Here is a 27,928-nt window from a genome sequence, read left to right on the forward strand (position 1 = left end):
CCTTGCCCTGATCTTCATTTCTTAACAAAGGTGGTCTTTTATTGGCTTTAAACCAAACCTTGGATTTTCTGCAGTGAAATGGAAAAATATCGTTAGAAAATGTTAATAATTTTGCTAATTAGCTGATTGTCCCCCTGGTGTGAATATCAGTGCGATATTGAACAGAACATTAAACATCAATTCAGTGCTTATCTCTAGTCCTGATCATTAATATCTGAAAAAGGCTTCAGTTGTGTTCTCTTGTTCACCCTTTATACATTATTAGAGGGAATATAATGTGGAAATAAAAAAGCGGACACATTTTTAAAGATGTCAAAAGATGCAATATAAGCAATTTAGTATTATGATGTTTTTTCATTATCTTAACTTCCACATGTTCTCTTTCAGGGGTACATTTTGTGAAAGGTTCTTCCTGTTGTTGTCCTGCCAAAAGAAATGGTTGTTGTGCTCCCAAGCGAAACTGTTGAAAAGGTCACATTACAACATTCACATGTTTGTCGGTGAATTTTTTAAAAATCCACCATAAACCTAGGCAAATTTATTTTCAAACCAGCAGAGAAAACTCGTGACTTCAGTTTGTCTTGCTGTGAACAGTTCCAGTGCTCCGGTGGTGTTCACCTTTTTCTAACCTCGTGTCGGCGATTCCATGTTTCCGACACACTTTTTCGTTCTTCTTTAAGATGTCATCTCATTTGATTGTTAACCAAGGCGCCACCCTCTCATGTCACAAACCTTGTCTTTTTTTTTCAGCTGTGTCCTTCCATCATTCCAGTCACTCACCACTCTCTGTCCTTGTCTTCTCCTCAAACAGGCCTGCTGGTGCTCATCTCCTCCTTCACACTGACCCTGGCCGGTATTGGAGCCGCCAGGAATCTGCACTCGTCTCTTCTAGAGAATAAATTTCAGACGCCTCAGTCTTTTTTTGACACGACACCCATAGGGCGCATTCTCAATCGCTTCTCCAAGGACATTTACGTGATTGACGAGCTTATCCCGCCCACAATCCTAATGTTCCTGGCCACCCTCTTCGTCTCCCTGTCCACCATGATTGTGATCATGGCCACCACCCCCATCTTTGCTGTGGTCATTGTGCCCCTCGCTCTTGTTTACTTTTTTGTCCAGGTATTTTTTCATAAACTCCCAACAAGTTAATGATTGAATTGCCAAAGAAAATGCCGCTTAATGTGTGCTCTTGTCCCTGGTGAATGATTGCTTGGGTCCGTTCTTTGACTACACTTGGCTTCGTCGTGTCCCTTAACTGTCAGTCGGCTCTGGCTGCTGTGTGGCTTTCTGTACGTGTTTACAGTGTTTACAAAACTGGATATTAAAAAAAATAGGAGGGGGGGATCAAGATTTACTGGAGGGCTTAAAAATTGTATTGTTGTCGTAAAGTGACAACAGCTGTTTATGCATAATTAAAAAGCCATTGAATAGACAGTCCACATTACAAACCAAATTAAAATCAACCTCTAATTTTCTATGATTTTTTAAAAGTGTAGGGCTTTAACATGGACTGCTCACCAAACAAAGAGCAGTGTTTCCTAAATTGTTTTTTCTGCAGCTCAGCCAAATGACAGTATTAACAGCGTAGTTCACTAGTCATTCAAACTCCACAGGAAAGCTGCAAGAAAAAAAGTCATAAAAGTAGATTTCAGCTCTAATACTGTACATGCTGTGTCTCCCAAACTGACCTGCTCAAATGTAACACAAACAGAAACCCAAGTGTCTTTTGAAACAGGGCTCCTTTCAGCTGTGGAGATGTGGTCCTTTGGGCCTGTGAGTTCTGTCTTCGTGTCATGTTTTCTGTCTTTTCTAACAGCACATCATCATCTCCTTTCCCCTCTGCAGTCCTCCAATTCCTGGCCTTCTGCTGTTTTCCTTCTTTCCATATGTAAATACATGAACTGTCAAATCCCATTTTGCCAGGGTGGTTGATGACGGGGTGAGGGTGTGGGTGCATAGCAGTACAGAAAGTTTGTACACTTTCCTGATTTCACAGTAGCTGCAAGGTTCAGGATGATTCATACAGCTTGAAAGGGCTGGTTCAAAATCGATTGACTCGACTGAAAAGCATTTTCCGGCCAGGAACAATGACGTGCGAGCATGTGTACCATAGTATTGGAAATTTGAATTACTGGATTTGTTCCAGTTTAGTTTAAACTTAAATGACTTATTTTTATTTGCTCTGGCATCTTTAAAACAGCAATTTTATATAGCTGAACAGGAGCTAGTGAAGGAATTTTAAGTGCAGTTTAGTACTGTTTTCCATAGTGGTCTATATTGGGGGGATTTTAAATTTACTTGGCCTATTCCAGCAGCTCTATTGAGACAGTTGTGTTTTATTGGAACATTCTAGTAGAAAATTGCTACACAAACGGAGCCTTTGGACGATTCATCCCAGTGGGCAAAGACTGCATTCACCAGAGGGCACTCTGTTGGCTCAACATACCCAAAGATGTGCCCATGATGGTGTGGGCCCTTAGATCTTCTTCAGCCCTGCCTCTGGAGGGCCCTGATTTATTTGGGGTAACATTTCAGTCATCAGTTTCTGAAGACCTGGAAAATGTTCATTTTGAAAGAAGTCATTTAAAAATCATTTGGGACAGAAAATACCAACTCTTAAGGACCAGACTTTCCATACGGTACATCCGCAAATATTTGCTTAACTGATCAAGACCTTTGCAGCCCTGTGTTTGAAAATGGGTGATTTTGGGGTGACTTATAAGGCTTACTGGATTGATTCTCTCCTGGACCAGGGAAGACCAGGGAAGGAGAAATCTGTTGTAGAGTTAAAATGATGACCGTGGCGCCCTCTAGTGTCCACGATAACCTATTCACCATTTGTATTCCTCCCGTCATAAATTACACTAGTTTCTTGTTTTCATAATAGTTATTTGAATAGTCCTACTAATTTCATTAACGTCCTGTAATACTATTTTTGTAATAGAATTGAGCACACTACCATACAGCGAGCAGTCTTGTTCCTGTAATTCAGTAGCCATGCTCTTTGAATTATTCCACTGTTCAGATTGTGGTGTGCACTAAGTCCAGACAGGACAGTGTCAGGCTTGTATTGCACAAGCTTCAGGGTGCAGGGAGACGGATGGCTAGCAAAAAGATTTAAAGGTTATTGCTCAGTTCATGTAGTATAGCCAGGCATTAAGTTGTTTTTTTAAAATGGTTTGTTGCCGACCCGTTTACATTTGATTTAAAGATGCTGTAAGCCAAGCAAACACATACTTATGGTATAACAGCAGTATTTCAGCATTTTGGTTTCCTTGTAAAACAGATCCAAGGTATGGAAGAAAGCTTCTGTTACAGTGTACCTTATTTTTTAATGAAAATTGTTTTGTTTTTAAATCACAGCATTAGCTAAGTTGCTTTTGTCTGTAAATGGATTTTTTGCATGTCAGATAAGTGAACTTTTGATGTTTTCTCTTCCAAGCAACCTGGTTCATTCCAGCTGACTAATCTAGCCTGGAGAGAGAAGCCTGGACTGTGTCAGTGCGTATGTGGTGTGTTTTTATACAGCACAGTGGCGAGGGGCTTAGCAGCTTAGTTCTCACAGCTAGGATGGGGTTGAATTCTTGGCTGAGGAACCTTCTATGCAGAGATTGCATGCTCTGTCCCGGTTTGTGTGGTCTTTCTCTCGCCTTATGAAGACATGCTGGCTAGGTTCATTTGGAACTGGTAACCAGTTCATGCTGTACTCCCACCTTGTAGCCTGTGTCTGCCAGGTTCGGTTGTGGCTTGCCACACCAGTCTATAGGTTGAAGCAGCTATGGGTGATGAATGGATGTGTCCATTCGTTTGCTTCATATAATGAGGTGAACCTCTTGGCTCAGTTGGTCGAGCGCTGTACTGTTAAAGCAAAGGTACGGGGCTTGGTTCCTGCTTGCTCCAGCTATTCAACACACCTAGTCAGTATCACAGCTAATTCCCTCCTAGAGGATACAGTGTTCTGCATATTGGAACTTTATAGAGGTAGACTGAGTTTTTATGACATTGAAAATCTATCATATTTAATATTGAAAAATGATGCTGTGATGGTGATGCCAATCACTGGTGATTTCAGTAGTCAACTTTGGCAACAGACTGGGCTTAGGAAGAGGTGGTTTGACGCTTGATTTGCTCGTAGGTTTTTCAGTGTCTCTAGTGAAAATATGATTCCACATATGTGGAATTATTTAGTTCCAATCTTATTTATTAGATATTTCACGTGCATGGTGTAGGCTCATGTTCAACTCTTTTATTGAAAAGAATAATGGTACAAACCAGGTGTATGTTGTGTTTCGAGAGTATGTGGGATCAGATTTTCATCATGTACCTTGTTTAAACATTAAAAAAGTGCCAGGGATATGGGTTTATTTAAATGTTGTAAATGTAGAAATGTTCTGTAGCTATAGAGGTTTGTTTCTGACATCTTTTGACATTACACCTTTCATCGTTGGAGGCTTTGATGAAGCACTTTCCACAGTTCTAGGTGTCTGCCTTTATTAGGTATTCTGTTTAGGAAGCAAGAAACAACTAGACATTATTTCATGTTATTTGTCACATCAAATGACATTTTTTTTCTTCAGTCAGAATACAGCTAACTAAGATCGGTATTCATTACAGATGCTGTTCAAGTGAGGAACTCTTTCAGACTGTTATTCTTTTCCAGCTGAAGGGGAGGGGGGGTGTCGTGACTTATTGGGGAGGAAGCAGAGTTTGGGAGAAGGCATTCTGCATGACATTCCAAGCAATATGTGTCTACTGTAGGAGAGAAATATTAGAATATTCATATTAGAATCTTGTACAGTATTTCTAGCCCTTGTGTAACTTGTTTACAGTTACAAAAGACAGTGTAATACACTGAACAAAGCAACTAAGCTTCACACATAAGTCTAGAAAGAACACTAGCCTGTATACATGAAGTGAAACATTGGTTCCTAAAAACAATGTTCATGATATGTATTGGGAAATATTGGATGAGCATCCTGCTCTGTGTTATTTACAACGTTATGATGTTTTGTTTTGGTGAAAGGATTTCAATTTAAATCCTTCCTGTCACAATACTTGTTTGTTTATTGTCCTCTCCAAGGTAATTCCTCTATCTGGAGTCATGCCTGCTGTTATCTTCCTCTATTTCTGAATCATTGGTTCCCTGTAAATTAGGGATGCTCTCTTGTTTTAACACCATTTTTTCTCCCCTTTGAATTATAAACCCTACAGTGCCTCATAGCGGTCAAACAGTGCTGTGCAGGACTAAATGGGTGAACAAACTGTCCAATGAAAACTCAGTACAAACCTTTGCCTTAAGAAGTGTTGCAGCTATTCTGTGCTTTGTGAATTCATATTATTCTCATTGTGCTGCTACACAGGTGCACTTGTGCTGGGGCTCTGCTTTCTGTGCCGAGCCTACAGCATGCTGAGGGCCTCCCGGATGATTCACCAGAACATGCTCCAGACCATCCTTCGCTCTCCTCAGGGTTTTTTTGAAGCCACTCCCTCAGGGAGAATTTTGAACCGCTTCAGCAAAGATGTGGATATTATTGACAATTACATCCCTGACAATATTGATATTTGGATGCGCACTTTCTGGTACACAGTAAACGTGCTGCTCATATGCTCTGCCCTCACCCCTGTCTTCCTCATAGTGATAGTGCCATTAATGATGTTCTATTGGTGGGTCCAGGTAAATAGGACAAAGCTGGCTAACTATTTAATACAGCATGTCACGTGTTTGTTGTGTTATCGTCATTGTTTGACTGACTGTCCTAGTGTTGTAGGTGCCATATGGTTTGGTCGCTCTAGCTAGGCGGTTGAGTCTCAGTCTTGAATGGGGCTTGGTTCATTGATTTCACTGCTGTTCTTTCAAACCCTGCCCATCTCCATAACAGTTGAAATTGGGCTTCACTTTCTTAAAGTTTTTTCTGGGAAAGATTACATATGAAATTATAAACGAAAACTCATTTAAATTAGAGGACTAATCAGAGTTTGTTTAAAAATCTTCATTGTAAAAAAAAAGCTTTTTTGGCTGCTTCATAGTGATATAACACAACAGCTTAAAGCCTGGGTTATTTGAAAAAAGGAAGAAGAAACAACTTTTTATTGGCAGTATGGATTTCACATTTTGTCTGGTGAATTATTCAAAGGGAGTAGAGTGGGAATTGAAGATCAGCAGTTTTCTGTGGTAGTCTTCTTTTGTAGTGCTAGTCTGTGGACATGAGCCCTGGGTGGAGTGGTGAATAGATCATTGTATTGTGGTTGATTACTTAATTTTGTATGGCATTCCCTTATAAAGGCTTACACTGGTATACCATGGTACAAGTATAGTTAAATTCAGGAAGGAACAGAGACATCATGGTACAAACATGATAAAACAGAAGAGGGTGTGATAGATTGTAAAAAACATGGATCATCACAGTGATCAAGCATGGTATACAGTAAGTACAGTTAAACCATGTGGAAACTGCAGAAATGCTGTGCAGGACTACAGACAGGTAAACTTTTATAAGGGCTGTTCTGCCAGTTTGCCGGTAACTATTAACTGCAACTCCTGAAATGCCAATCTAGCCCATAACCTTAATGTTAAAAATCCTTTATCATTCATTCTTCCCAGTAACAGCTCATCACATTGAATCCATTTACTAATATTCTCTTATTTTCTCATTGAAATTTTGGACTGGACAAAACCTGTTGCTATTGATTTGTTTACTTGGCTACTTTACCCAGAAACTGTTAACTACAGTACCTTCCAGGATGTGGTTTAAAGTATGTGAAGTGTCACTGCTAAGCTGTATACCTGATATACAGTGACCTAGCCCTTCGTGAACACTGTCAGTGACTGATTTTTAAAAAAATGGCTGCATTGGTAATTTAACAAAATGAGCTTGATGGTTAAAGATGGTATTTTTGACTCTAATCTTTCATAGGCTTGAGAACAAAAGGTTTAAAACTTCAAAACGTCTGCAGTCTGTAGAGAACTACAGAGCAAGATCTGATGGAGGCTTTATTTACACAGATTATTTCTGTGATTTTTCACTAAGATGATTCAGGCTTTCTTCTTTCGTGTGACAGAAGCTTGATTTGAATTTGTTTCTTGCTTTCACTTTAAATTCCATCAGATTATATATTTGTCTAGTACCTGGTATGGCAGAACCTTTATTATATCTGGAGAGGCATTGTTTTATAAAATAGTATTTTAGACTTCAGTACAACTCTTGTAGAAACATGTGTTTTCCTTTTAGGCAGCAGAACCTCTAATCTTGCTGGGAACAGTCTTGGTTAAGTAGATTTGCTGGTCTATTTTGATGGCCGATTTAACTTTTTATAGTCACTCCTTTGCACTTTTAAGTATTTAGAGAGATTACAGAATCTGAAAGTGCTGCTGATAAATTGAGCAGAAAGTTGGATAAATGGATTTGATTGTTCTGACCTTATGAAAGAAGGGGAAGAGTGCTAAAACCTGGAAGTAGCAATTCCCAAGAAAAATGGAGGTCACGTGGTAAATGGTAATATGAATGACTTAGGTCTGGGCAAAGAGTGTGACCTGTTGCACTGTACATGTTTTTCTAAGGGTCTCATTTAATAAATCCGGCCTACAGAATGGAAAGCGACCCCTTAATAGGAGCCTTTAACATCTTTATGAAGTTCTTTAGATGTGCTTACAGTATCTTACAGTTTTTGTAAGACTGAACAAAACAGTCTCGTAGAGTGTCATAAATATTAGTTGCTACATAAACTTATTGATGTTAATGATAATTTCGCTTTAAAATCAAGCTGGTACTCCCGTTAAAAAATCAATTTGCACCATGTCCAAGGTCAGACAGTCTTATTTTGGTTATATGATCTTTCTTTTCTGTTTTGTTGTTGAGGCCGACGGTACATTTGTGGTATGTCAAAAGTCAGATAATGATCCAAACAGAAAGTTGCTATTTTGGTCAAGCTAGAAGCAGGAAATGTCTTGAAGGCTGTTGTTGAGCCTTGACAGGCACTCAGTCTGTGTATGACTCAGAAGTATGCTTTCTGAAGCCGAGGTATCATTGACCTCCTTGGCCAGTGACAAATGAAAAGTGTAACACAACTTTCTCTCAGACACATTAGTCCCCCACGGGCAGTGTGGTCTTACAGAAAACCGTTTCTGTCTTAGGAAATCCCTCATAGGATATTTCCTGTCTTCTAAAGCTCATCATAACAGCTGTCTAAATGCACACGTAGGCTTTCCGTAAATTAAGTTATTTTTTTCCAACAACTGGTTGATTTCCCCCCTCTCAAACGCGAGTTAAGGAGCATCCTGCTACTGTAACATACAGTACTGTGCCAAAACTATTGTGGTACTGGACTTGAGGTTATTTATGAACATTTCTTTAAGAAATTTGGAATCACCAGTTCATGTTACTATGAATTTTAAGTACCTAATTTGTAATTGGTGACTTTTAAACCACCTGTGCAGGCACTCTTGTCAGAGCTCCTTGTTATCTGACGCATTGCTGGCTCCACAGTGTCTTGTAGGACAGTTGGTATTGATTGGAGCTGCAGCACCTCTCTTACTAACAATACTACAGGCTTGGAGATGCTAATCAGATCGCAGGACTGGCTGCTGTGGCATGAACCAAGGATAACCTTAGTGATGCTAGCCCACCCATCCCTGGATGTGCATAACCAAATGTGCATCTCCACGAGGCAATCCAGGTTACATATGCTAACGGTATAGTCTGGGAACGTACCAATGACATCTGAAACAATGTGCACTCCTATCGGGAGTCATCCAGCATGCAGTGCCTTATTCCTGTCTGGGGTTTCCTACCAATTCCAAGTAGCAGGGGAGAGTAGAAGGGCTTGGGTCTGTCTTAGGCCAAATGGATTGCAATCATTTGCACTCCACACAGTGATAGCTATAGAGATGCCTGTTTCTGGAATGATTCCTGCTTTTTAGTGGTTACAGTGAGTGTGCTGGTGAGGCAGCTGTGTGGAGCAGCCATTAGGATTCTTTACCCATAACTGGAAGGTTGTGGGGTCAAATCCCAGCTGAGGCATTGCTGTTGGGCCTTTGAGCAGCTCCTTCACTTAGAGTGCAGCTGTAAAATGCTGATGTATAAATGGGAGCAAATGTAAGTAACTTTGTATAAAGCATTATCCAAATAATAATGATAACATTGAACTCGGGGGGCACATTGGTTAGTACTACAGCCTCACAGCGCTGGGGATTGGGTTCAGTTCTGGACCTGGGATGCTATCTGTGTGGTTTGTGCCTTCTCCCTGTGTTCATGGGGGTTTTCTCAGGGTGCTCTGGTAGGTAAATTGGTTGGTAAACTGGCCCTTGTGTGAGTGTGTCTGTGTTTGTGTCTTTGTGAGCCCTGTGATGGACTGGCGCCCTGTCCAGGGTGTATCCTGTCTTGCGCCCTTTGCCTACCGGGATAGGCTCCACCCCCACCCCCCCTTCCATATGGAACAAAGCAGTTAGAAAACGTATGGATGGAACTTTAAAATTCCCTCATTCTTTTTATTCTTCATCTTATTGTGTTCTTCTTGGGAACAATCTGTGTTCTGCACTGACAGCTCAGCTGACTAAAGTTTAATCTGCTTAAGGTCCAAATTAATTGATTCATATTCTATTCTTTCTGAATTGAAATTAGTTTCTTAAAAGCAAATCTGTGCATTACATCCTGGTCTTTGTAGTGGCTAATTTCTTTGCACGGCTGCTTGATTCTTTTAACTGTTGGCTGTGGCTTGTGTCCTGCTTGTATTTTGTTTTTAAAAATACTGTATTCTGCCAAGACTAGTGTTTCTTACCAGCATGCTGTACATCGAAGAGACTAAAGAAAACATTGGGGAATTATCTCCATCATTTTAGTAGTTGCCAGTGTTGCTGCAACGAAAGGGAAACAAAAAGTTGTTAAAAGTGTTTAAAAGAAATGTACAATTCTTGCCAAAATGTTAAGAGACATATTCTACAAAACACATTTGTTGTATAGAAGTCAGAAATATAAATGTCCAAAGCCAAACCATATACTACAACATTATGATAGCATTTTTAAACATTTTGTAAAATAAAGTAAAATGATTAGTATGATTTTTTCTTGTATTATAGAAATATAATGTTGTTCATAGATGTGAATGTTTCTTTAAACAACTTTGGTTCAGGTTCATGAAGCATTTACTTGTAAGATATCTGTACGGCAGCATCTGTTAGATCTGGGAAATACAGACACAGATTTCTTCTGCAGTATGACAAGATGTTTTCACAAAAACAGAGTATTAATTTCATAATGTATTTTCTGATTTGGGAATAAATGTAAAAAAAAGTTTTAGGAATAAGGGATTCTTCAGATTAATATTGGTGACTTTTCTTTTTTGAAATGGGAATTTTTAGATTGAGATCTTCCCTACCTTACCACTAAGTAGGTAGATTCTCTGCAGTATGTAGAGTAAATGCTTTCTGATCTGAACCTTCTCTTGTGTGTTGTGTATCCACTGAGATTATGTTGAGGTTTCAAGTTTTATTTTTTTTTATCACCATAGAGGTTTTATGTGGCCACGTCTCGGCAACTTAAACGCCTGGAATCGGTCAGTCGATCTCCTATTTATTCCCATTTCACGGAGACCATCACAGGCACAAGTGTCATCCGGGCCTACGACCGACATAAGGCCTTTGTGCTCATAAGTGATGAGAAAGTAGATGAGAATCAGAAGAGTTACTACCCTGGTATTGTTTCTAACAGGCAAGTTTATTTTTTCACATCACAAACTCCTTAGACAGCCTGCATTCAAATAAAGCCCACAGACAGGTTTAGAAAGAACAGATGCAGACACGGGGATTTAGAAAGAATGGATGCAGACTTTGGATCCTCTGTGACTGAACGTCGTTCTGACATCATGCAGCTCCAGCTTCACCAGTTCATACATCAGAGCAACCAGTATAGTGCCCCACTGTTACATTTCTTTCTAAACAGCTGAAGAAAACTTGTATTAAAAACATAATGAAACAATTTTTGAATCGTTCAAACTGTGTGTACAGCCTAATAACTTTAATTTCTTTTTTCAGGCATTCATTTAAAGTAAAGTAATAATAATATGAGTGAAATTGGGCTGCACCTGTTTACACAAACTTCTGGCTTGGTAAATATCCTAGGATCTCAGGGTAGACAGCTGTGTGTCTTTTTAAAACAAAAAAACTTACCGTCTATAGCATCTATTACGCAGTACAGTACATACACTGTAGTGAGCAGTAGAGTACGTTTGTTGTGATAAACTTGGCTTTGATTGCTTGCTGCATACTTTAAGGGCTTATATTGCCACAAGTATAGTATCATGGTGCATGACAAAGCCTCAGTTGCAATGAAATTGTATTGCATTGGTAAAATGAAGCATTGCTTTTTTCCACCTGTGCGCTTTGCAGATGGCTTGGAGTCCGTATTGAATTCATAGGGAACTGCATTGTGCTCTTTGCTGCACTGTTTGCAGTGATTGGAAAAAAGACGCTGAGCCCGGGCCTTGTGGGACTCTCTGTGTCTTATGCCCTACAGGTGAGTGAGACACAAGGTTTTGTTCAAATGTTAGCAGATTTGTGCTCAAGGAAGGACGCTTTTACCTTACTGTCATCTTACTTGTGCATGTGCATGTTTGAATGTTTATTAAATGCAGTTTCACCTCACATTTTTGTTCCCTAAGAGATACAGTACTTTGTTTCAGATATCAGTGTAATAACAAGCTCTTAGCTTTACCTTTAACTTAATATTTTTTCTCTGCTTCAATAACAAATGGGGATGCTTTTATCCGTTCCTCTAAGCATGTGGAAATATTTGTATTCTACAAGAATGTTGAATCCTGAGGGATGATTGTTGGTACAACTGATGCATTACAGTTGTTGCTCAAGCAATAACAATAAGCATAACATTTACAACAATAACTTATTGTCGTTTGAAAGGCTGGATAAGTGTTGACAGTTACTTTGGGTGTGCTGGAATAAGCTTGTTTGCAATGCTACTGCGTAGGTCACCATGTCTTTGAACTGGCTGGTGAGGATGAGCTCTGACTTGGAGAGCAACATCGTGGCTGTGGAGAGGGTGAAGGAGTACTCGGAGACAAAGACCGAGGTAGGTGGCTGTGACAGCAGCTGTATCCTCATTCTGAGGAAAAAACATTTACAGTCTGAGGGCAGCTGGGGAGAGACCCACTATTAATTTTGCTTGTTCTGATCCCAGATGAAGTCCGATACTCCAAGTATCAGTTATTTGTGCCTGCGCTATGTCTGTTGTAACCAGAACTACCCAGACAGGAGGGCTGAGTCAGCAGGAGTATCTTGCTATGCAGGCACCGGGATCTGAGCCTGGTAGCCCTGGCAGGGTCAGCTCTATCCCTCCTGCAATTGGGGACAACTCTCCTGAGGGTTGCAGGGTGTAAAATGCCTAAATCGCTCTGACACAGTGAGAGATCTGCACTGTTTTTAGTTGGGGATAAAGATGTGTACAGGGTTTTAATGTTGAGGAAAGAACCATCCATCCATTGCCAGAAACTCACTAATTCCTGGCAAGAGCCTATTTTGGAAGCAAATGGCGCCAGGCAGGACTACTGTACATATTGGATGGGATGATGGGACACACAAAAACACAGTGACAATTTTAGAGACACTAGTTAATCTTGCCAGTTTGTCAAGATTACAAACTTGCACCTGGACATAATCATAGTGGGCATATACAAACTCCACACATAAGGTGTTCCAATCCAGAATCAAATTTAGAACCCAAGCAATTCGGGGTAGTAATGCTAACCACAGCATTTCTGTCACCCCTGAAGAAAAGATCCTTAAGACAGTAGAATTGATGTTCTTTTCACAAAAATATAGCATACTATTTAAATACATTTCATGCATGAAATACAATGTAGAACATGGTTCTCTGTTGTCACATCATGGAATGTTAAATGATATGCTCTGTTTTTGGCAAAGATTTCCAGAGATTGCTGTAATATACAGTATGCTGACTTATCTTTGGGAACTACTGTTGTAGATAGGGGGAGATCAGCATATATTTGCCTTTTAGAATTTTTAAACTAAAAATGTTTTAAAACTAAGGGTCTATCAGACCCGTGACAACAATTTGCTCTGTAACTGGTCATTTTTGCTGCTGTTCTGCTGTTCAGGCCCCCTGGGTCATTGAGGACAAAAGGCCCCCTCCGGACTGGCCCTCTCAGGGGACGGTGGAGTTCCACAAGTACAGTGTGAGGTATCGGGAGGGGCTGGACCTGGTGTTGAAGAACCTCACTCTTTCCGTCAAGGGAGGGGAGAAGGTCAGTCAGCCAGGAGACCGTAACTACCTGTGAACAGCCAGGTCCATGAGCTATCACTACAAGAGCCTTTCTAATCAGTGCAAGACAAGTATCTAACATTAAGGGCTGTAACAGTTGTCGGTGTTAACTTCATCTGACGATTTACAGAGGCCTAGTATAAAGGTTCATGTGGAACTATGCAACAGGTTTCACAGTACAAATGTAATGCAATAAGCTTGAACAACTGTTCTGATGTGCCTTCAGTAGTGGCAATGTAGTACCTCCATGCTCGTGACTGTAACAGACTAGGTGGTTGCTAGACAGATGGAGTTTGGGATATTGAAATACAGTCTGAATAAGCAAGTCCCGACTTTGTGTTGTACAAGGCAAACCTGCGAATGACCTCTGTGTGCTTGAGTTTGATAGACTCATCCAATTGTCTGGTCATTCATTAGCTGATCTGGTGAAAGCCCTAGAGAGCAAGAGAACATGCATCTGTCACAGACGCTGCTCTTCTCCATTTTGTCCGTCTTCTAAAAACCAGTGGTAGCTGTAAACTATCTGTAAAGCTGTAAAGTGAATGATGGGTGCATTCTCTGTGGGCCTTCTGCAGATTGGAATTGTGGGAAGAACGGGAGCAGGCAAGTCCTCTATGACCCTCTGCCTGTTCAGGATCCTGGAAGCAGCTGGGGGAGAGATCACCATTGATGGGGTGAAGATCTCCGAAATCGGTCTTCATGACCTCAGATCCAAACTCACTATCATTCCTCAGGTGAGCTCCTGGTCCACACTTCCAGCCATGATTCTGGTTGCATGTCCTTTAAACCATTCATGGTTTTTAACATTTTGACTCAATAGCTTAAAGTGTAAATTAGTTTGTGTAAATTATAATGCTTAGCAATTTAAATAATAGTATGTAATGTTCTGTGCACAATAATCCTGTTTGTTTTTTTAAAGTGAACATTTTTTCATATTTCTGCATGATTTGGAAAAGCCATTCCAGTTCACCGATTCCAGTCGTGTGGTTTTCACGACACTGCACACAGGTGGAGATGAGAATGTAGGCAGACACCTTTGACTTGCCCACCTTTGGAGTCGCTCATCCTTTTCACTGTGAGCTTGCAGGTTACCCCACAGGTCCTCGGAGCTGAGGAAATTCCTAGCGGATTCAGGCCCACTCCCACTTTGGGAGAATCCCAGCTGGCTAATAATACAGCCCTACCTCCTACCAGTCCCATCGGGACTACCCACGGTCTTGTCGCCTTGACGTATATAATTGTGATGTGCAGAAATTAGCTAACGAAAGCCCTGCTAATTCTCATGACTGTTGCAATCAATCTAGGAACCCGTGCTATTCTCTGGCACTCTGCGAATGAACCTTGATCCCTTCGAGCAGTACACTGATGAAGACATATGGAGAGCTCTGGAACTGTCCCACCTCAAGAAGTTTGTTAGCAGCCAGGAGACAAAATTAAACTATGAGTGCTCAGAGGGGGGAGAAAACCTCAGGTAAACAACACCCCACTTCCTTCCAATGCAAAACTAACATTGTTTCCAGGTTTCCAAAGCTGTACAAATACACCAGCATGTGTCATTTACCAGATGTACTAATTGTGTTGCCATCACCTTAGCTCCCCTCATTTCTCTGGATGGCTTAATTCCTCAAATTCTCCTTTCACTGGGATTAGGAGTAAGGGCTTTGTTAATACAGGCCAAAATCAAAATGAATATGGTATGCAGCTATTTTACAGTACAGTAAAAATCTTTTTTTTTATTTGAAAGCAATCACTTGTGTTTGACATTTTAAAACAAAGTTTCTTCTCTTAATTAACTTCACAAGAAGAAATGTGCTCATCCAAAGTCAACACCATGTTGGTATACCAGCAGAGACTAAAGAACTGTTTGAGGAAACAGAATTTAGTGTACCATTCAAGTGATGCATCTTGTGCTTTCCTCAAGAAACTAAAGAAATACAAAATATTTTGTTTAGCGCCTTAAAAATTCTGTGTGCTAACCTGGTTTAATTTTATTTTAAAAATACACTTTCAAATATAAGAGATGAAAAGACCCTACTTTGTAAGAGCCCAGTTGTATATAATCTCGGTTTCTGGGTTAACAGTGTAGGGCAGAGGCAGCTGGTGTGCTTAGCAAGGGCTTTGCTGAGGAAGACGCGCATCCTGATCCTAGACGAAGCCACTGCTGCCATAGACCTAGAGACCGACGACTTGATCCAGTCCACCATCAGGACGCAGTTTGAAGACTGCACAGTTTTCACAATTGCACATAGGCTTAACACCATCATGGACTACACAAGGTAAAATGTCTAGCAAGAACACAGAGACTCTCCACAGTGATTTCTTCAGACAGATTCAACTGGTATTAATACTAGCACAAAGCATGTTTTATAAAATACATCTTAAAATTGTATTGGTTATACCATTTAAGGACTTTGAAAGTATTTGTTAAAGAGAAAAGATTTCAGACTAAAATGTGATTAGTGTTTCTTGGTACGTGTACAGAATTTTCACTTAATGACTGTTAAGGAAAATATTTCTCTCAGATTTTGACTCATTCATGGTGATCTTGTTCAAGGAAAACCAGCCTTTCTGGTATTCTTTTTAGCCCAACAAGTTACTTGTTCCTAGCCCCATCATGTCTGAATAAGCTCTGCTGTAGGAAACAAAAGAAAGCATTCGTCAAAATAAAATTAGCTCTTCACAGGATGTTTCAGTTATAATTTTCAGTTTTAATATGCATACCAGAATATTGCCAATTAATTCCTTTGACTGATTGTTTTTTAATTTATCCACAGGATCCTTGTTTTGGACAAGGGCCAGATAGCAGAGTTTGATACATCATCAAACCTTATAGCAATGAAAGGCATTTTCTATGGCATGGCTAAAGACGCTGGACTAGCATGATGCCATGAAACGCTTACACAGTGCCTTTTTGAAGAGTAGGAAGACCTGAGGTGAATGTACCATTTTATACTGAGCTTTGTCCTGCACACAGGATTTGTTAAAGTCACCTATGCAGCTGTAATTATGAGAAGTGCACCAAGTTTGTAACAAGCTGAACTATTTTTGTACTGTATTTAAGTTTTTAAGATTCTTCTTTAGGGAAAATTGTTAAAATGCAAGTGTGCAATTAAATTGAAAACCGAATTTGTCAAAAAAAACTTGAATTGTATAAGAATACCAAAATGTATGTATAAACTTTGTTACAGTGAAAGTTTTATTAAAGATTTTTTTAAAAAATGTCAGTTTTCAGTAGGTTACTTCACAGAACTACACTATTAAGCACCAACAGCATTCTGCTTTCATACCAGTGGAATACACAAAGTTCTAGAGATACCACTTTTACCATCTTGTCTGCATAAAAATTGTGCTGTCAATGGCACAGGACTAAATACACAACATGTCAGCTACACATTTACAATAGTTAACAGTAAAGTAATGAAATTGCTTTACTGACACTGGAGATGGAACCAATGTAGAGTTCAATTTCAGACTTATGATGGATGTAACTATTTTTAATGAAAATGGACTAGCCTTACATTATTTTGGTGATGATATAGCAAAGCGTAAGGTCTGAATTGGCTGTCTGGCTGTCTTCTAAATATTACTTTTTTACTTTGTAGTATAATCTTATGGCTTGTGTGCAGAAACTCAATTTCACTAGAATTGAGTCCACATTTTGACCATTGCAAAATCTTGGATAGTAATCATTAATAAATTGATGTATGCCACCACAACTCCCTTAACAGAACTGTGACAGTGTTAACTTACTTGAATGACAGAAGAAAAAAATAATGAAAAGGCCTGAAGCAGAAAGTAGGGACTGGTGTAGCTCTTTCAATCTGCTGCTCAACAGAACATACTAAACCTGTTGCAAATGTAATCCAAACTACACACACCACCACTTTCAAACTCAAATAAAAAAAACACTGAACAAGAAACAGTTGTACTTTAATTCATAATCAACACAAAAATATACAGGTTTTTCTTTAATTCCGAACAAAAAGAAAAGAAATTTCAATCACTTCTCTTAAAACCAGAAGTGATCCAAAAGCCTTCTGCAAATATACCTTACATGAAGGGGGGGAAAGAGGAGAAACCAATAGCGGTTTCCATCCAGAACTTTACAAATACCAACAGTGTTGAGATCTCAAATAAAAAAGACTGTAAAGTAGAACCTGAAGATACAAACTGAACAAGCCACACATACAAGTTTTTAATTGTTCGTTATTAAACATGTAAACAAAACAAAATTACACAACTTAAAAAAATTCTTGGTGTAAGTTGTAGCAAATCATGTAAAGATTGTGACCAGTCCTGAAAATGAGCTTTAAAAACAGCAACTGAATCCTAGTTACATTTTTGTTTGATTTCTTTCTAGGCCACTACAGCTCTCGTTCACCTTGTTTTAAGCAGCGGTATCGCAAGTTCAGGACAGGTAGTCTTCAGGTCTTCCTCCCAGGCTTCTCAGATGTTCCTGATATGCACAAATATTTAGAAACCACACAATTAGGAAACAGGAAAAAGGCTGCAGATATACAGTCAAAGCATATAAGGACAGTTGGTGTTCCCATAACTGAGAAACAACCATGCCCTCCCCAAACCACTACCATTTAAATTGTCCATTTTTTATAACTGGCAGTCAAAAACAGACACACAAACTCCTTAACATTTGGGCTTTCAAGCACCTGAAATACCAGCACAGTGTCTAGGAGGAGATGTACTTCAATTAAAAATTGATTATTATATCTTATTACCCTACCCCACCAATTTAAGGTCTTTAAGCAGCTTTATTTAAAAAACAACTTGTAAAACTATATCAAGGAATACATGGGTACTGCCAGATATAGCTTGTAACTGCAGTAACCTTTAGCAGCACAGCATCAATTGTCATGGCTACTTTTTTCATTTCATTGGCATTCAGTCTTTAATTCGTACTACCAGTTGGCTTCACTGCCTTCCCAAATAGTTAAAAAATGTATGGTGAATATGAATTAACAAGTACACACAAAGGCAAAAAAAGACCTTTATAGAGTCTAAGAAACAAAGTACACAACAGCAAGCTTAAAAAGTTTACAGGCAACAGCATTCAGACATTGATGTGGGTAGAGAAAGGAGTACCTGGGGTGAGTACCTGCACAGATTGACAGTATCCTTGATTTTTAATTTGGCTTTTCATGGGTCGCTCACAACACCAACGCTGTGTGAGGTATGGAAGTCAGCTGCAATAATTCATAAACCCTACACTTCCATCATCCCAATGCTATCGGCTCTCGAGTTTCAGAACAAACTGCATTAGAATGCAAGGCAATCAAGCACAAAACTGCAAAACATCCTTGTCATTTACAAGACTAGCAGACTGAAAATTCATAAACAAAACTCCTTCAAATGTGCCTCGGGAAGTCATTGGAAAAAAAAAACGGACTAGAATTTTAAATGGTAATTGAGCAATGAAAAAAAAACAAATCTGAAGTACTGCAATTAACCGGCACGAGTGTCCTTGTTAAGTGGTGCGAGTGAATTAACAATATATGTTTAGCTATAGTACAGGTAGAGGCACAGAATTTTATCTGTATTATATTTTGGGAATGTCCTTTCTTTAATGAACGGTTATAACATAGCCGATACAAAATGAGGTACCTCCAACATGTTTTGCAGGGCTACACTGGCCTTCCCTTCTGGGTTTGTTTTTTTCTATTTCTTCTCATCGGTTTAGTTCCATCTTCTTCCGTGCATACTTACGCTGCACGATCAAAAACAAAAAAAATCAAAAACAAAAAAAAAAGGCCTAGCCCATGTTGAGAGATTGTACTTACCTCGGCCTGATCTGAGGTCCTATCAGATCAGTTTTAATTGGACTGAGTGTCACCTTCAGATTGTAGGTCTTCACTTGTGCCGTTAATCTCTGACTTTGGAGCCTCCACCTCCATAGGCTCTGCCTTGGGAACTTCACTTGGCTTTTCAGCACTGCTGGACTTCTTGCTGCTCCTCTTCTCATCCGAATCTTTTCGATCTGACAGAGAGAAAAGGAATTTCCATATTTACACACATCGAATTTCCAGTAGGGAACCTTCATATACTTCCTTTATCACACATAAAACACCAAAATCTGGATCACAGGGTACTACCTACTAAAGGGGCCAGATGGCCTCGTTTGGAACCTCTAATTTTCTTAAAACACTCTACCATGAAACTGTTAAGCAAAGGACAGTTATGTACAGTGTCCTTCACTATTATAAAATAAAAATTGATTATTCAAGGTAAAAGGTAACTTGTGTATTAGCAGGAATATGAAATATGGGAAGTAAATTTTATCACCTTCATTTTCAGAATCCCTCGGCCTATCCTTTATCAATAAATTCCATATATTCTATTGCTCCTTTAATCATTGACAATTTGACAGTGGTGTGCAACACAAGAACGCAAGAAGAGGAAAGAGGGCAGTTCTGTGGACAGTCTTGCCTTTGTCTTTGGACCTCCTCTCTCTGTCTTTCTCTCTACTCCTGCTCCTGTGCTTGTGAGATTTTCGATCCGGGCTCCTGGACCTCCTTCTCTCTCGGCTGCGGGAGCGGTGCTTCCTCTCTGAGCGATCCCTGCTCCGACGCCGCTCTCTGTCCCTGCTCCTGGGAAACCATTGGAACGAAGGTTTGCATCACAAAGAAAACCCACACTGATGAGAACTGGGAAAGATTTGCTTTTTCTAAAACTGGAGCATAATGTTTTCTGCAGTACTGAACATTTTGGAACCATTAATTGAAAACTGGCTTTTGGAACCACTGACTGTTGAACAAGTGCTGAATTAGACTAGGCACTGCCATCTGTATACTTTAGAAGCAAGGGTGGTAAAATCTAGCTGCTCAATAATGACAAACCCTATCAAATGCAGAACAATTCTTTTTAGTCCTTGAAAAAGAATTTATTGTTTCTAAAAAGCAGAAATAATTTCTCCTCTCTTTACAGTCAAGCTTTATCAGACTTCCTGCAGCACACCCACCTGCTCCTCTTTCTCTCCCGGTCTTTGCTCCTGGATCTTTTGCGATCTCTTGAGCGACTGCGTCTCCTTTCAGATGCTTTGCTTGAGTGTCTGCTGTGTGAGTGACTGCGTCGACGCCTCTCCCGATCTCTCTCTCTCTCCCTCTCCCTTTCCCTCTCTCTCTCCCTCTCCCGATCTTTCTCTCGCTCCCTCTCTTTCTCCTTCTCTCTTTCTTTCTCTCGTTCCTTCTCTTTCTCTTCCTCCTCCTTCCGTCGCCTCTTCTCCCTCTCCTCTCTCTCACGTTCCCGATCCTCTCTTTCCTTCCGTCCTTTTTCATCACGCTCAGGATCTTCCGATCGCCTCCGGAGCTTTTCCTGAATTATAAATTAAAATATACAGTATTATGGGTCAGGACTACCCAATCCATGTTCTGGGGGCCTATACGCATACAAATGCCATCAGATCTCAATTTCCTAACGAAAGCCTTAAGGTAACTAACAAGGTGCTTGCTTGGAATAGTCACAGGATTATTTCTACTCATAAGTCTGGGATTGTATGTTATGAAATGCAAGTTACAAGGCAACCTCCTACATATTTGAGAGCTGAAAATCAAGTCAAACAGTGTAAATTAAATCTACTGTCTGAAGCAACTGAAGAATGAACATACCATGATTGTTTTAATTTTAATGTTTATCTAACAAACGTGAGATTAGCTAATTGATACCAAAATTTTCATCCATTTCTTTCTTGAAAGAAGCCAGAATATCGGCTTCAATGACACAGAAATTCAGTACCTGACTGAGGGGCCTTACAAAGATGGGTACATTTATTGTGAAATCGTAGGATCCACTACTACTGCACACAAAAACCATTCAAGTATTTGTGACTCATTAAGTTAATTTTGTGGACCTAAATAAGATTTGGTAAAGAAACCAAAATACTTATGCAATCATTAATATGAAATGTTCATTTTTCTTTCATATGGTCTACTTACTTATTCTATACTTGATCATTTGTGAAAGATAACATATACAACAAAAAATACTACTTCACAATGCCATAACAGCATGCTTTAAAGCAACATGTAGTAAAAACTGCATAAGGACCTGAAAACTTTCAAAGCAAAATTTTCCAACTCCATATTTTCTCAATCTTGTCTGGTACCTTCACAACCTTTTAACTCCACTCAGCAAGTGAGGTGCAAAATCTTTTGAAAACTCCTGTTTTGTTTTTCCTTTGGCTCTTAGCTACAGAAGTGTTAAACTCAGCTTTGCCCTGCAAATTTTCTTGTGATTGTGACTGTGATTTCAAATGGCTTGGTTCTGGGAAGCAAAATAAAAGAACCACAACATCACAGAACACCATCTATGAGAAGAAAAAATAACCTACAACAGACCTTAAGCTCTTCGACAGTAGATTTGATTTTAGCATAGCCCATGTGCTGCTTTCCCATGAGGTGATCATCCACCCTGGACTGGGCATCACCCACGATGAGAAATGCCCCACACACCTCACACACCTCCATCTGCTTCTCCTGAGCAGCAAAGCTTTCAATTGTCTGAAACAAAAATGAACTGTATCAGGTCTCTACATAATGAGAAAGACAATGAACATACAAACTCTACACAGATAGCACCCCAGGTCCAGAATTGAACCCAGGGACCCCTGCCCTGTGCCAACTGCGCCACTGTGCAGCTCCACTATAAATTCCAACTCTGAAAATTAATATTACAGATCCATGAATACAACATGAAATACAAGTCTCAGATTTAAGAGGTAGAAAAGAAGATCAGAATGCGTCTCATCTGTAGCGTATGGAAAAAAAAACATCTTTAAAATTTGAAAAATGTACATGAAAAAGTTAAACCCATCCTAACATACTCACAGAGGTGGTGGAGCGCAAAAGCTCTCGTTCATCTTTCAATTGTTCAACAAGTTTCATCATCCCCTGGGCCTCTTCCACTTTCCCCTCTGAGCCCAGTTCCTCGATCTGCCCAAAGAATAAAGACTGTTTTAACATTCCAGTGCCCTCTTCATCTTCCAATTTTCCTTCTGGGCATAACGTTAACACTACAAAATTCAACAGCCCTATCTAAATGAAAGAGCTAGATCTTGAAGTAAACTAGACTTAACCGTCAGATACAGGTTTCAATTATAATTTCTAACTAAATAAAAATTACAAATAAAACAAAAGTTACAAACAAGAAGAGATCATATGGCCTTACTACCTCACTTGTATATTAGTTACAAGCCTTTCTACAAAACAGTGCCTCCAGGTCTCAGCTCCAGTTTCCACTTGTATCCTCTATTAAGCTCTTTTCTGTTAATTCTGAAGATGATTTTGAATATCTGAAGTTAGGTCCCCCTTTTTTGTTCAAGACTATAAAGGTTCAGTTCTTCAGTACATTTACAATTTTCTAATATCTGGGTACTACCCCCGAGCTTAGTGAATGCTGGAACACTTTCATAAATGGTCTGTGAATAACATTTAAGTACCACTAGAACACTTTAAGGCCTAGACATTTCTTAAACCCTTTTAATGACCATAAAACATTTTCCCCTTCTACAATAATACTAACTACTATATGATGTTAATGATGCTTTGCTTGAGGAATATTGCTGATTCTCCCTTGGTAAAAACCTCAAATATTTCCCTTTCACAGCCGCACAGTTTTTTTCAATTATCTGACAATTCATCTTTTAATCATTTAGTATTACACTAAACTTTTCTTTTTTCTCTTCAGGTTTTGTGGATATTTCTTACTTTTATTATATTCTTTAACCAAACAGTATTTTTTTTAATTTTAGGAAGTTTGTTTTTCAATATTTTACTTAACACTGTTTCCTAGTTTTTTGCTCAAGTCTGTTATGTGCTTCAAACTAAATTTCTTTAAATTACCACCATCCATTCTCTACTGACTATAGCACTTCTATTGTTCTGAAATTACCTCATTGACTGTTTTCCTAAAAACTAAAACAAAATTGCACTGTACATGTAGTTTTGAATTACTCTTCAAAATGTACCATATGATCACAGCTGCCTACTGCCACTCAATACTGCATTCCTCATTGTATCTTGTTTGAAAAGACCAGATGAAGGGCTTCCAGCAACTAAATGAGTAAAAAAAGCTGTCCATGTCAATTACCTTTTTTTCTGAACTCACTTTTTCTACAAAGCACAAGTCCACCATGTTGCACTAATTTTACCAAAAAGCTTTGACATACATTGAAATCTGCATAGGAACTATTGTTATCAATGAGAGGCATTATGATGAAAAAAAGACATGCAAAATCTTTTTTTAGTTTCTTTTTAATACGTGTGAATAGGCAAAAAATCAAACCTGAAGTACAAGTTCTTCTATTTTCTCCGTCAGCACTTGTATTTTTTCCTCATTTTTCCCCGATGGTCCTGGTGCCTGAAGAAAGAAAATAAATGAGGTTTACAATTGCTTTAAGTCTGCAGTGCCACTAAATGTGGAGCTAGCTAAGCCGTTGAAGCAAAAAAAAAAAACATTTTGGTAATGCCCAGAGCTTGCTATGCAAAGCTTCCTCCATATAAAATTCAAGGACAATGATTTTTTGACTATTTAAAAAAGCAATATCACACTATAAAAGATTAAGCACTTCCTAAAATATAGCAATATGCCCCCACACAAGTATTACAACAAAATAAGTTATACAATTAATATTATGTACATGCAGAAGTCCAGCAGCATGCTGTTAGAGCTATATTAATGGAGGTTTGATACCATCACTTTCTAGAAATATCTTTTACAATTAATTTATAAAAATAAGATAAAAGCACTGCAAATAGAATGCTGTAAATATCTAGAATGTGTAATCATTTAAGTCTACAAAATTTATTTTGATGCATACATGTGTCAAGATATGTCAACTTTGAGATTTACCTACAACTTTCAAAATGCACAACAATTTTTCAGGTCACTGCTTTTTTTCATATTTTCTTCTTACATCTGATATTAGATCATAAGAACCAATCAATACAATTGTTCAACTTAGTGACCGGAACATATTAGTCTAGTATATCTAACTCTACCACCAAAAACAATTATTTTATTTCTTAAGCCTTTTTTAGTTATGTTTATGAGTGAATACCAAAGATGCAGAAAACCATTTTAAAAAAATCACTAACACATCCAACATTTCAGAAGTCCAGTTTTATATGGAAGATAATTTGAAATCAGTCAATGTATAACAGCTACAACCATTTCAACATTTGAAATAAATTCATAACTTTTGTCCACAATAAGCTTCAAATCACTATGATAGTGCTGACATGTCTTAGAAGTGATTATATGGGGAGGTAGATGTATCTGCTTCCTTCAGCTCTGCACCTCCTGCAAGGGTAGCCTAGTCAGTGGCGTGTGAAAATACAACTGGCGTGAATGGGTGTAGGCCAGAGGAGTCTATCTGCTCTTCCTTGTTCTCCCCTGGTCAAGGAGGCAGGGTTCATAACTTGGCACCAATACATCAATTGGGCCTTGCAAACTGTACACGTATACAAGAATAACTGCAAATTCTAAATTAAGAAAGAACTTTAATGCCAATGTTATTTACCTCCACTTGCTCTACATTTATCTTTTTCTATAACCTTATTTCCTGAACTCTCCTGATACAGCTGGCAGCAGTTGGACCAGTGTTATTCAGATTAGCTGGTGGTGTGTTAAAGGCACAAATCCTATAGGTTCTTTAGAGAACTCAAAGTGGAGATGAGTCAGTATGTCTTGGCTGACTCTTATGTTTCACAGATTCTGAGAAAGTCTCCCTGTATCTTTTATCATTTTTTCTCCATAGAACTTTATCATTTATAGCTTCCCTTCAGAAACCCCTTTTCCATCCGTCTTTCATTTGCTAGCCCCTGATTACTGAACTGACTTGATCCTATTTAATCGTACCTACTCAAAGCTACTTATGTTGACATTAAACAATTTAACTTTACTGTTTAAAATCTACAATATACAACTTAATAAACAATTTGAGCAATTTAGAGATGCTCTTAGGCAGATATTTGCACTTGGCTACCCATTAAAATTAGTGAATAACTAAAAACAGTAATTTTGTGTGCATGTATTCAACTGTTTTAGCACAGCTGTCAGCACTGACAGGTTTGTTTCACAATGTTAAACTGAAAAAGATGACAAAACATTTCACTACACCTTATCAAAACATAAGACATCTTGTTCAACTAGTTTACAAATGACACCAAAAGCTTATAAGAAAATACTTTAATCTTGCATATATTTATGAGATAAAAGGTGCATAGTGTCATAAGTGTGACATTTATTCATGACAGTTTAATTCAAAGAAAAAGATATAAAGGCATGTGCTTTGTAAGAAGTGCAAAGGATGTGTAGAGATGACCCTAAAAACATAGCTGGCTCTATCTGTGCTTCATTAATACTAAACTTACAAATGATCTGAAGGAGTTCACACAGACAACGTTTTTATTGCAAATATACAACAAATCTGGATGATATGGAAATAACTAGCTGATGTTTTCCTTTAAATATATACTTTCATTTTTTAATAAAATGTTTTCAACTTTCAAGTCTTGAAGTTTTTCTAGATGTGAAATCAAGTGAAAAAACATGTCACTAAACAAATGTTAGCTATATTCAACAAGTCTAAAATTAAATCAATTGTCTTCAAAAACCCATTCTTGCAAGAATGTGAAAGTTGTCAAACTTGTATTACTCCGGCTCTCAAGAATAAGGGAGGTATTTTAACCATTTTTGTCAAATTGTAATTTAGACAGAGGTGGCACAACAATTGTGAAGTGACACTTGTTTCCACCCTAAAAGAGCCCAAAAAGCACACTAAACTGGGAATACAAACCAAGGGATCAAGAGAAGAGAGGCAGAAATAATAGGTTTCAAAAGCAGATGTGTGGGTGTCTTTTTTTTAAACTGCAGATCGCACTCACTCCAGAATTCTGCTGAGCCTGAGACAGAGCCAGTCTAGCATGGCCTCTGCGAATTCTCCGCTCCACCTCAGCCAGCAAGCTCTGTAAATATCGGAGGAAGTCCCTTTCATAACCTTCTTTCATAAACCGGGAGCTTTTCTCATACCTGCAGGACAAAAAAAAGTAAAGCTGGAGGACAAAAAATGAGAGAATACACTAACACGGTTTTCAATAAGTAACTAGACTTACTGTTTTCTAAGATTTTCATCATGGATTTTTTCACAAGGACCTATAAAGAAAAAAAAGTTACATTTTTTGCAAGATGAACAGTCATGGTCACAAAACACCAAAATAATTTCACAGCAACCAAAATAATAAACTAATTTATAAAGCACCTTTCCAAACCCAAGGACGCTGCACATAGTGAAAAGTTAAAAGATATAACTTACATATCTGCTTCTAATCGTTCTTGAAATTCTGTCAGCGTCGTAAAAAAAAAAATCAAACGGAACACAGAATATCAAGGCTGGAAAATACTAGTAAAAAAAGCTTACCCAAGTCAGATCGTGTATTTGTGAATAATTCCGCAGGGCAAAAGCCACACAGGTAATATTTGCAAACCTATGAAAACAAAAATAATTATGACTCGCAGCGTGGTCACAATAAGAATGCTTAGAAAAGGCAAGTTGTGAGACCAGCTACCAGTGAGGTTTCCAAGTGAAAACTAACTACATAAACTGTCAGATGCCTGAATTTTCAAAAATGGAATGGATGAGCGAATCAATGCAAAATATGTTTGAGCTAAACGTTTAAGTTCCAACAGTAATTCTTGTCTTTTCAGCACGACTTTGTAGGCGAGACTGTCACACAAACTGAAACTGATGTGAAACAATGCACCTAGTTTTTACTTCCCCCCCCATTGTGTCCTCAACAGACCTCTGCTGAGATCGCCACCCTCCTATCCGCTATTCATGGGTCAGGCAGGCCTAGAGGCGCACTACGGAGTACGAGCCCGCAGGAAACGGCCTAGTTACCGTCCGGCCGCTCACTTCAGACAGGTACCTTACCATGCCCTTAGAGCACAATAACCACGACACAGTGCACGTTGCTTGAGCAGAAACGCCGCTTAGTAGCCAATTTAATTAGAAACAAAAAAAACGCAATGGAAACTAAAACAATCCCGTTTAATATTATTAACAATGAGCACCACGCTTCAGTAGCTTCGGAGAAAAGTGCTAGAGGACTGACATCCTTTGCGAGATAAACCGAGCGGCGAGCGCAAAAAAACAGAGACGTTGGTATTTGACTGGCCAGTCTGGCGAACTCCGGCGACCACGATTAAGTACGAAGGGTTGTAACCGTGTCCGGCCCGGCGCTGCCCAGCGGAATGGGCTGCCAGTGATTGTTACAAACACCACCGTTCGCCCTCCACTCCCCCGCTGCATGTGCCTACCCATCAGCTCTAGCTTCCCCGCTTTTCCCCGGACTATGTCGACTGAATGAAAAGAACAACAAAAAGAAAACACACCGTCTCATGATCCCAGCGCACGTTACTTCGTTTCTCATCCGGGGCCAAGTTTCTGTCTCGGCCCATTAACTCGTCAAGTAACTGGGCGGCGGAAAGCATTTTTTATATTGCGATTATTATTCTTTTTTTTGCCTTCTCTCTCTTCCTCTGTTCTCCCTCACTCGTTTCTTCCCGCAGTGATCCGATTTAAGCAACAAAATGGCCGCCAGCCCAGCAGCCCGTACCCACAACACACC

General features: G+C 39.1%; 2 protein-coding genes across 5 annotated transcripts in view; one reads left to right on the forward strand and one right to left on the reverse strand.

Moving 5' to 3' along the window:
• Positions 1-17,664, forward strand: part of abcc3 (ATP-binding cassette, sub-family C (CFTR/MRP), member 3) — a 94,473-nt gene extending 76,809 nt beyond the window's left edge. For both annotated transcript variants that reach the window (XM_088928231.1, XM_088928232.1), the window contains exons 23-31: positions 812-1,122; positions 10,507-10,706; positions 11,384-11,510; positions 11,979-12,080; positions 13,126-13,272; positions 13,865-14,023; positions 14,594-14,760; positions 15,371-15,565; positions 16,064-17,664. In XM_088928231.1, the coding sequence (XP_088784357.1) occupies positions 812-1,122; positions 10,507-10,706; positions 11,384-11,510; positions 11,979-12,080; positions 13,126-13,272; positions 13,865-14,023; positions 14,594-14,760; positions 15,371-15,565; positions 16,064-16,172 (1,517 nt within the window). In that variant the 3' untranslated portion in view covers positions 16,173-17,664. The remainder of the gene's footprint in view (positions 1-811; positions 1,123-10,506; positions 10,707-11,383; positions 11,511-11,978; positions 12,081-13,125; positions 13,273-13,864; positions 14,024-14,593; positions 14,761-15,370; positions 15,566-16,063) is intronic.
• luc7l3 (LUC7-like 3 pre-mRNA splicing factor) lies at positions 17,202-27,928 on the reverse strand. Of its 3 annotated transcripts, none has more exons than XR_016093780.1 (11): positions 27,693-27,928; positions 26,719-26,785; positions 26,414-26,453; positions 26,186-26,330; positions 23,583-23,657; positions 22,127-22,231; positions 21,638-21,799; positions 20,263-20,615; positions 19,731-19,891; positions 18,909-19,281; positions 17,202-18,468 (listed from the first exon to the last, which is right to left on the reverse strand). XR_016093780.1 is itself a non-coding variant. In XM_088928235.1 (11 exons), the coding sequence occupies exons 1-10, from the start codon at positions 27,789-27,791 to the stop codon at positions 19,118-19,120; spliced, it is 1,371 nt and encodes a 456-aa protein (XP_088784361.1). In that variant the 5' UTR covers positions 27,792-27,928; the 3' UTR covers positions 17,202-17,745; positions 19,085-19,117. The 3 variants fall into 3 exon arrangements, 2 of the variants coding, with proteins under 2 accessions (XP_088784361.1, XP_088784359.1); XM_088928235.1 differs by having other exon boundaries at positions 17,202-17,745; positions 19,085-19,281; XM_088928233.1 differs by having other exon boundaries at positions 17,202-19,281.

This window comes from Atractosteus spatula, chromosome 11 (assembly GCF_055471065.1).
Source record: "Atractosteus spatula isolate fAtrSpa1 chromosome 11, fAtrSpa1.hap1, whole genome shotgun sequence".
NCBI classification, from domain to species: Eukaryota; Metazoa; Chordata; class Actinopteri; order Semionotiformes; family Lepisosteidae; genus Atractosteus; species Atractosteus spatula.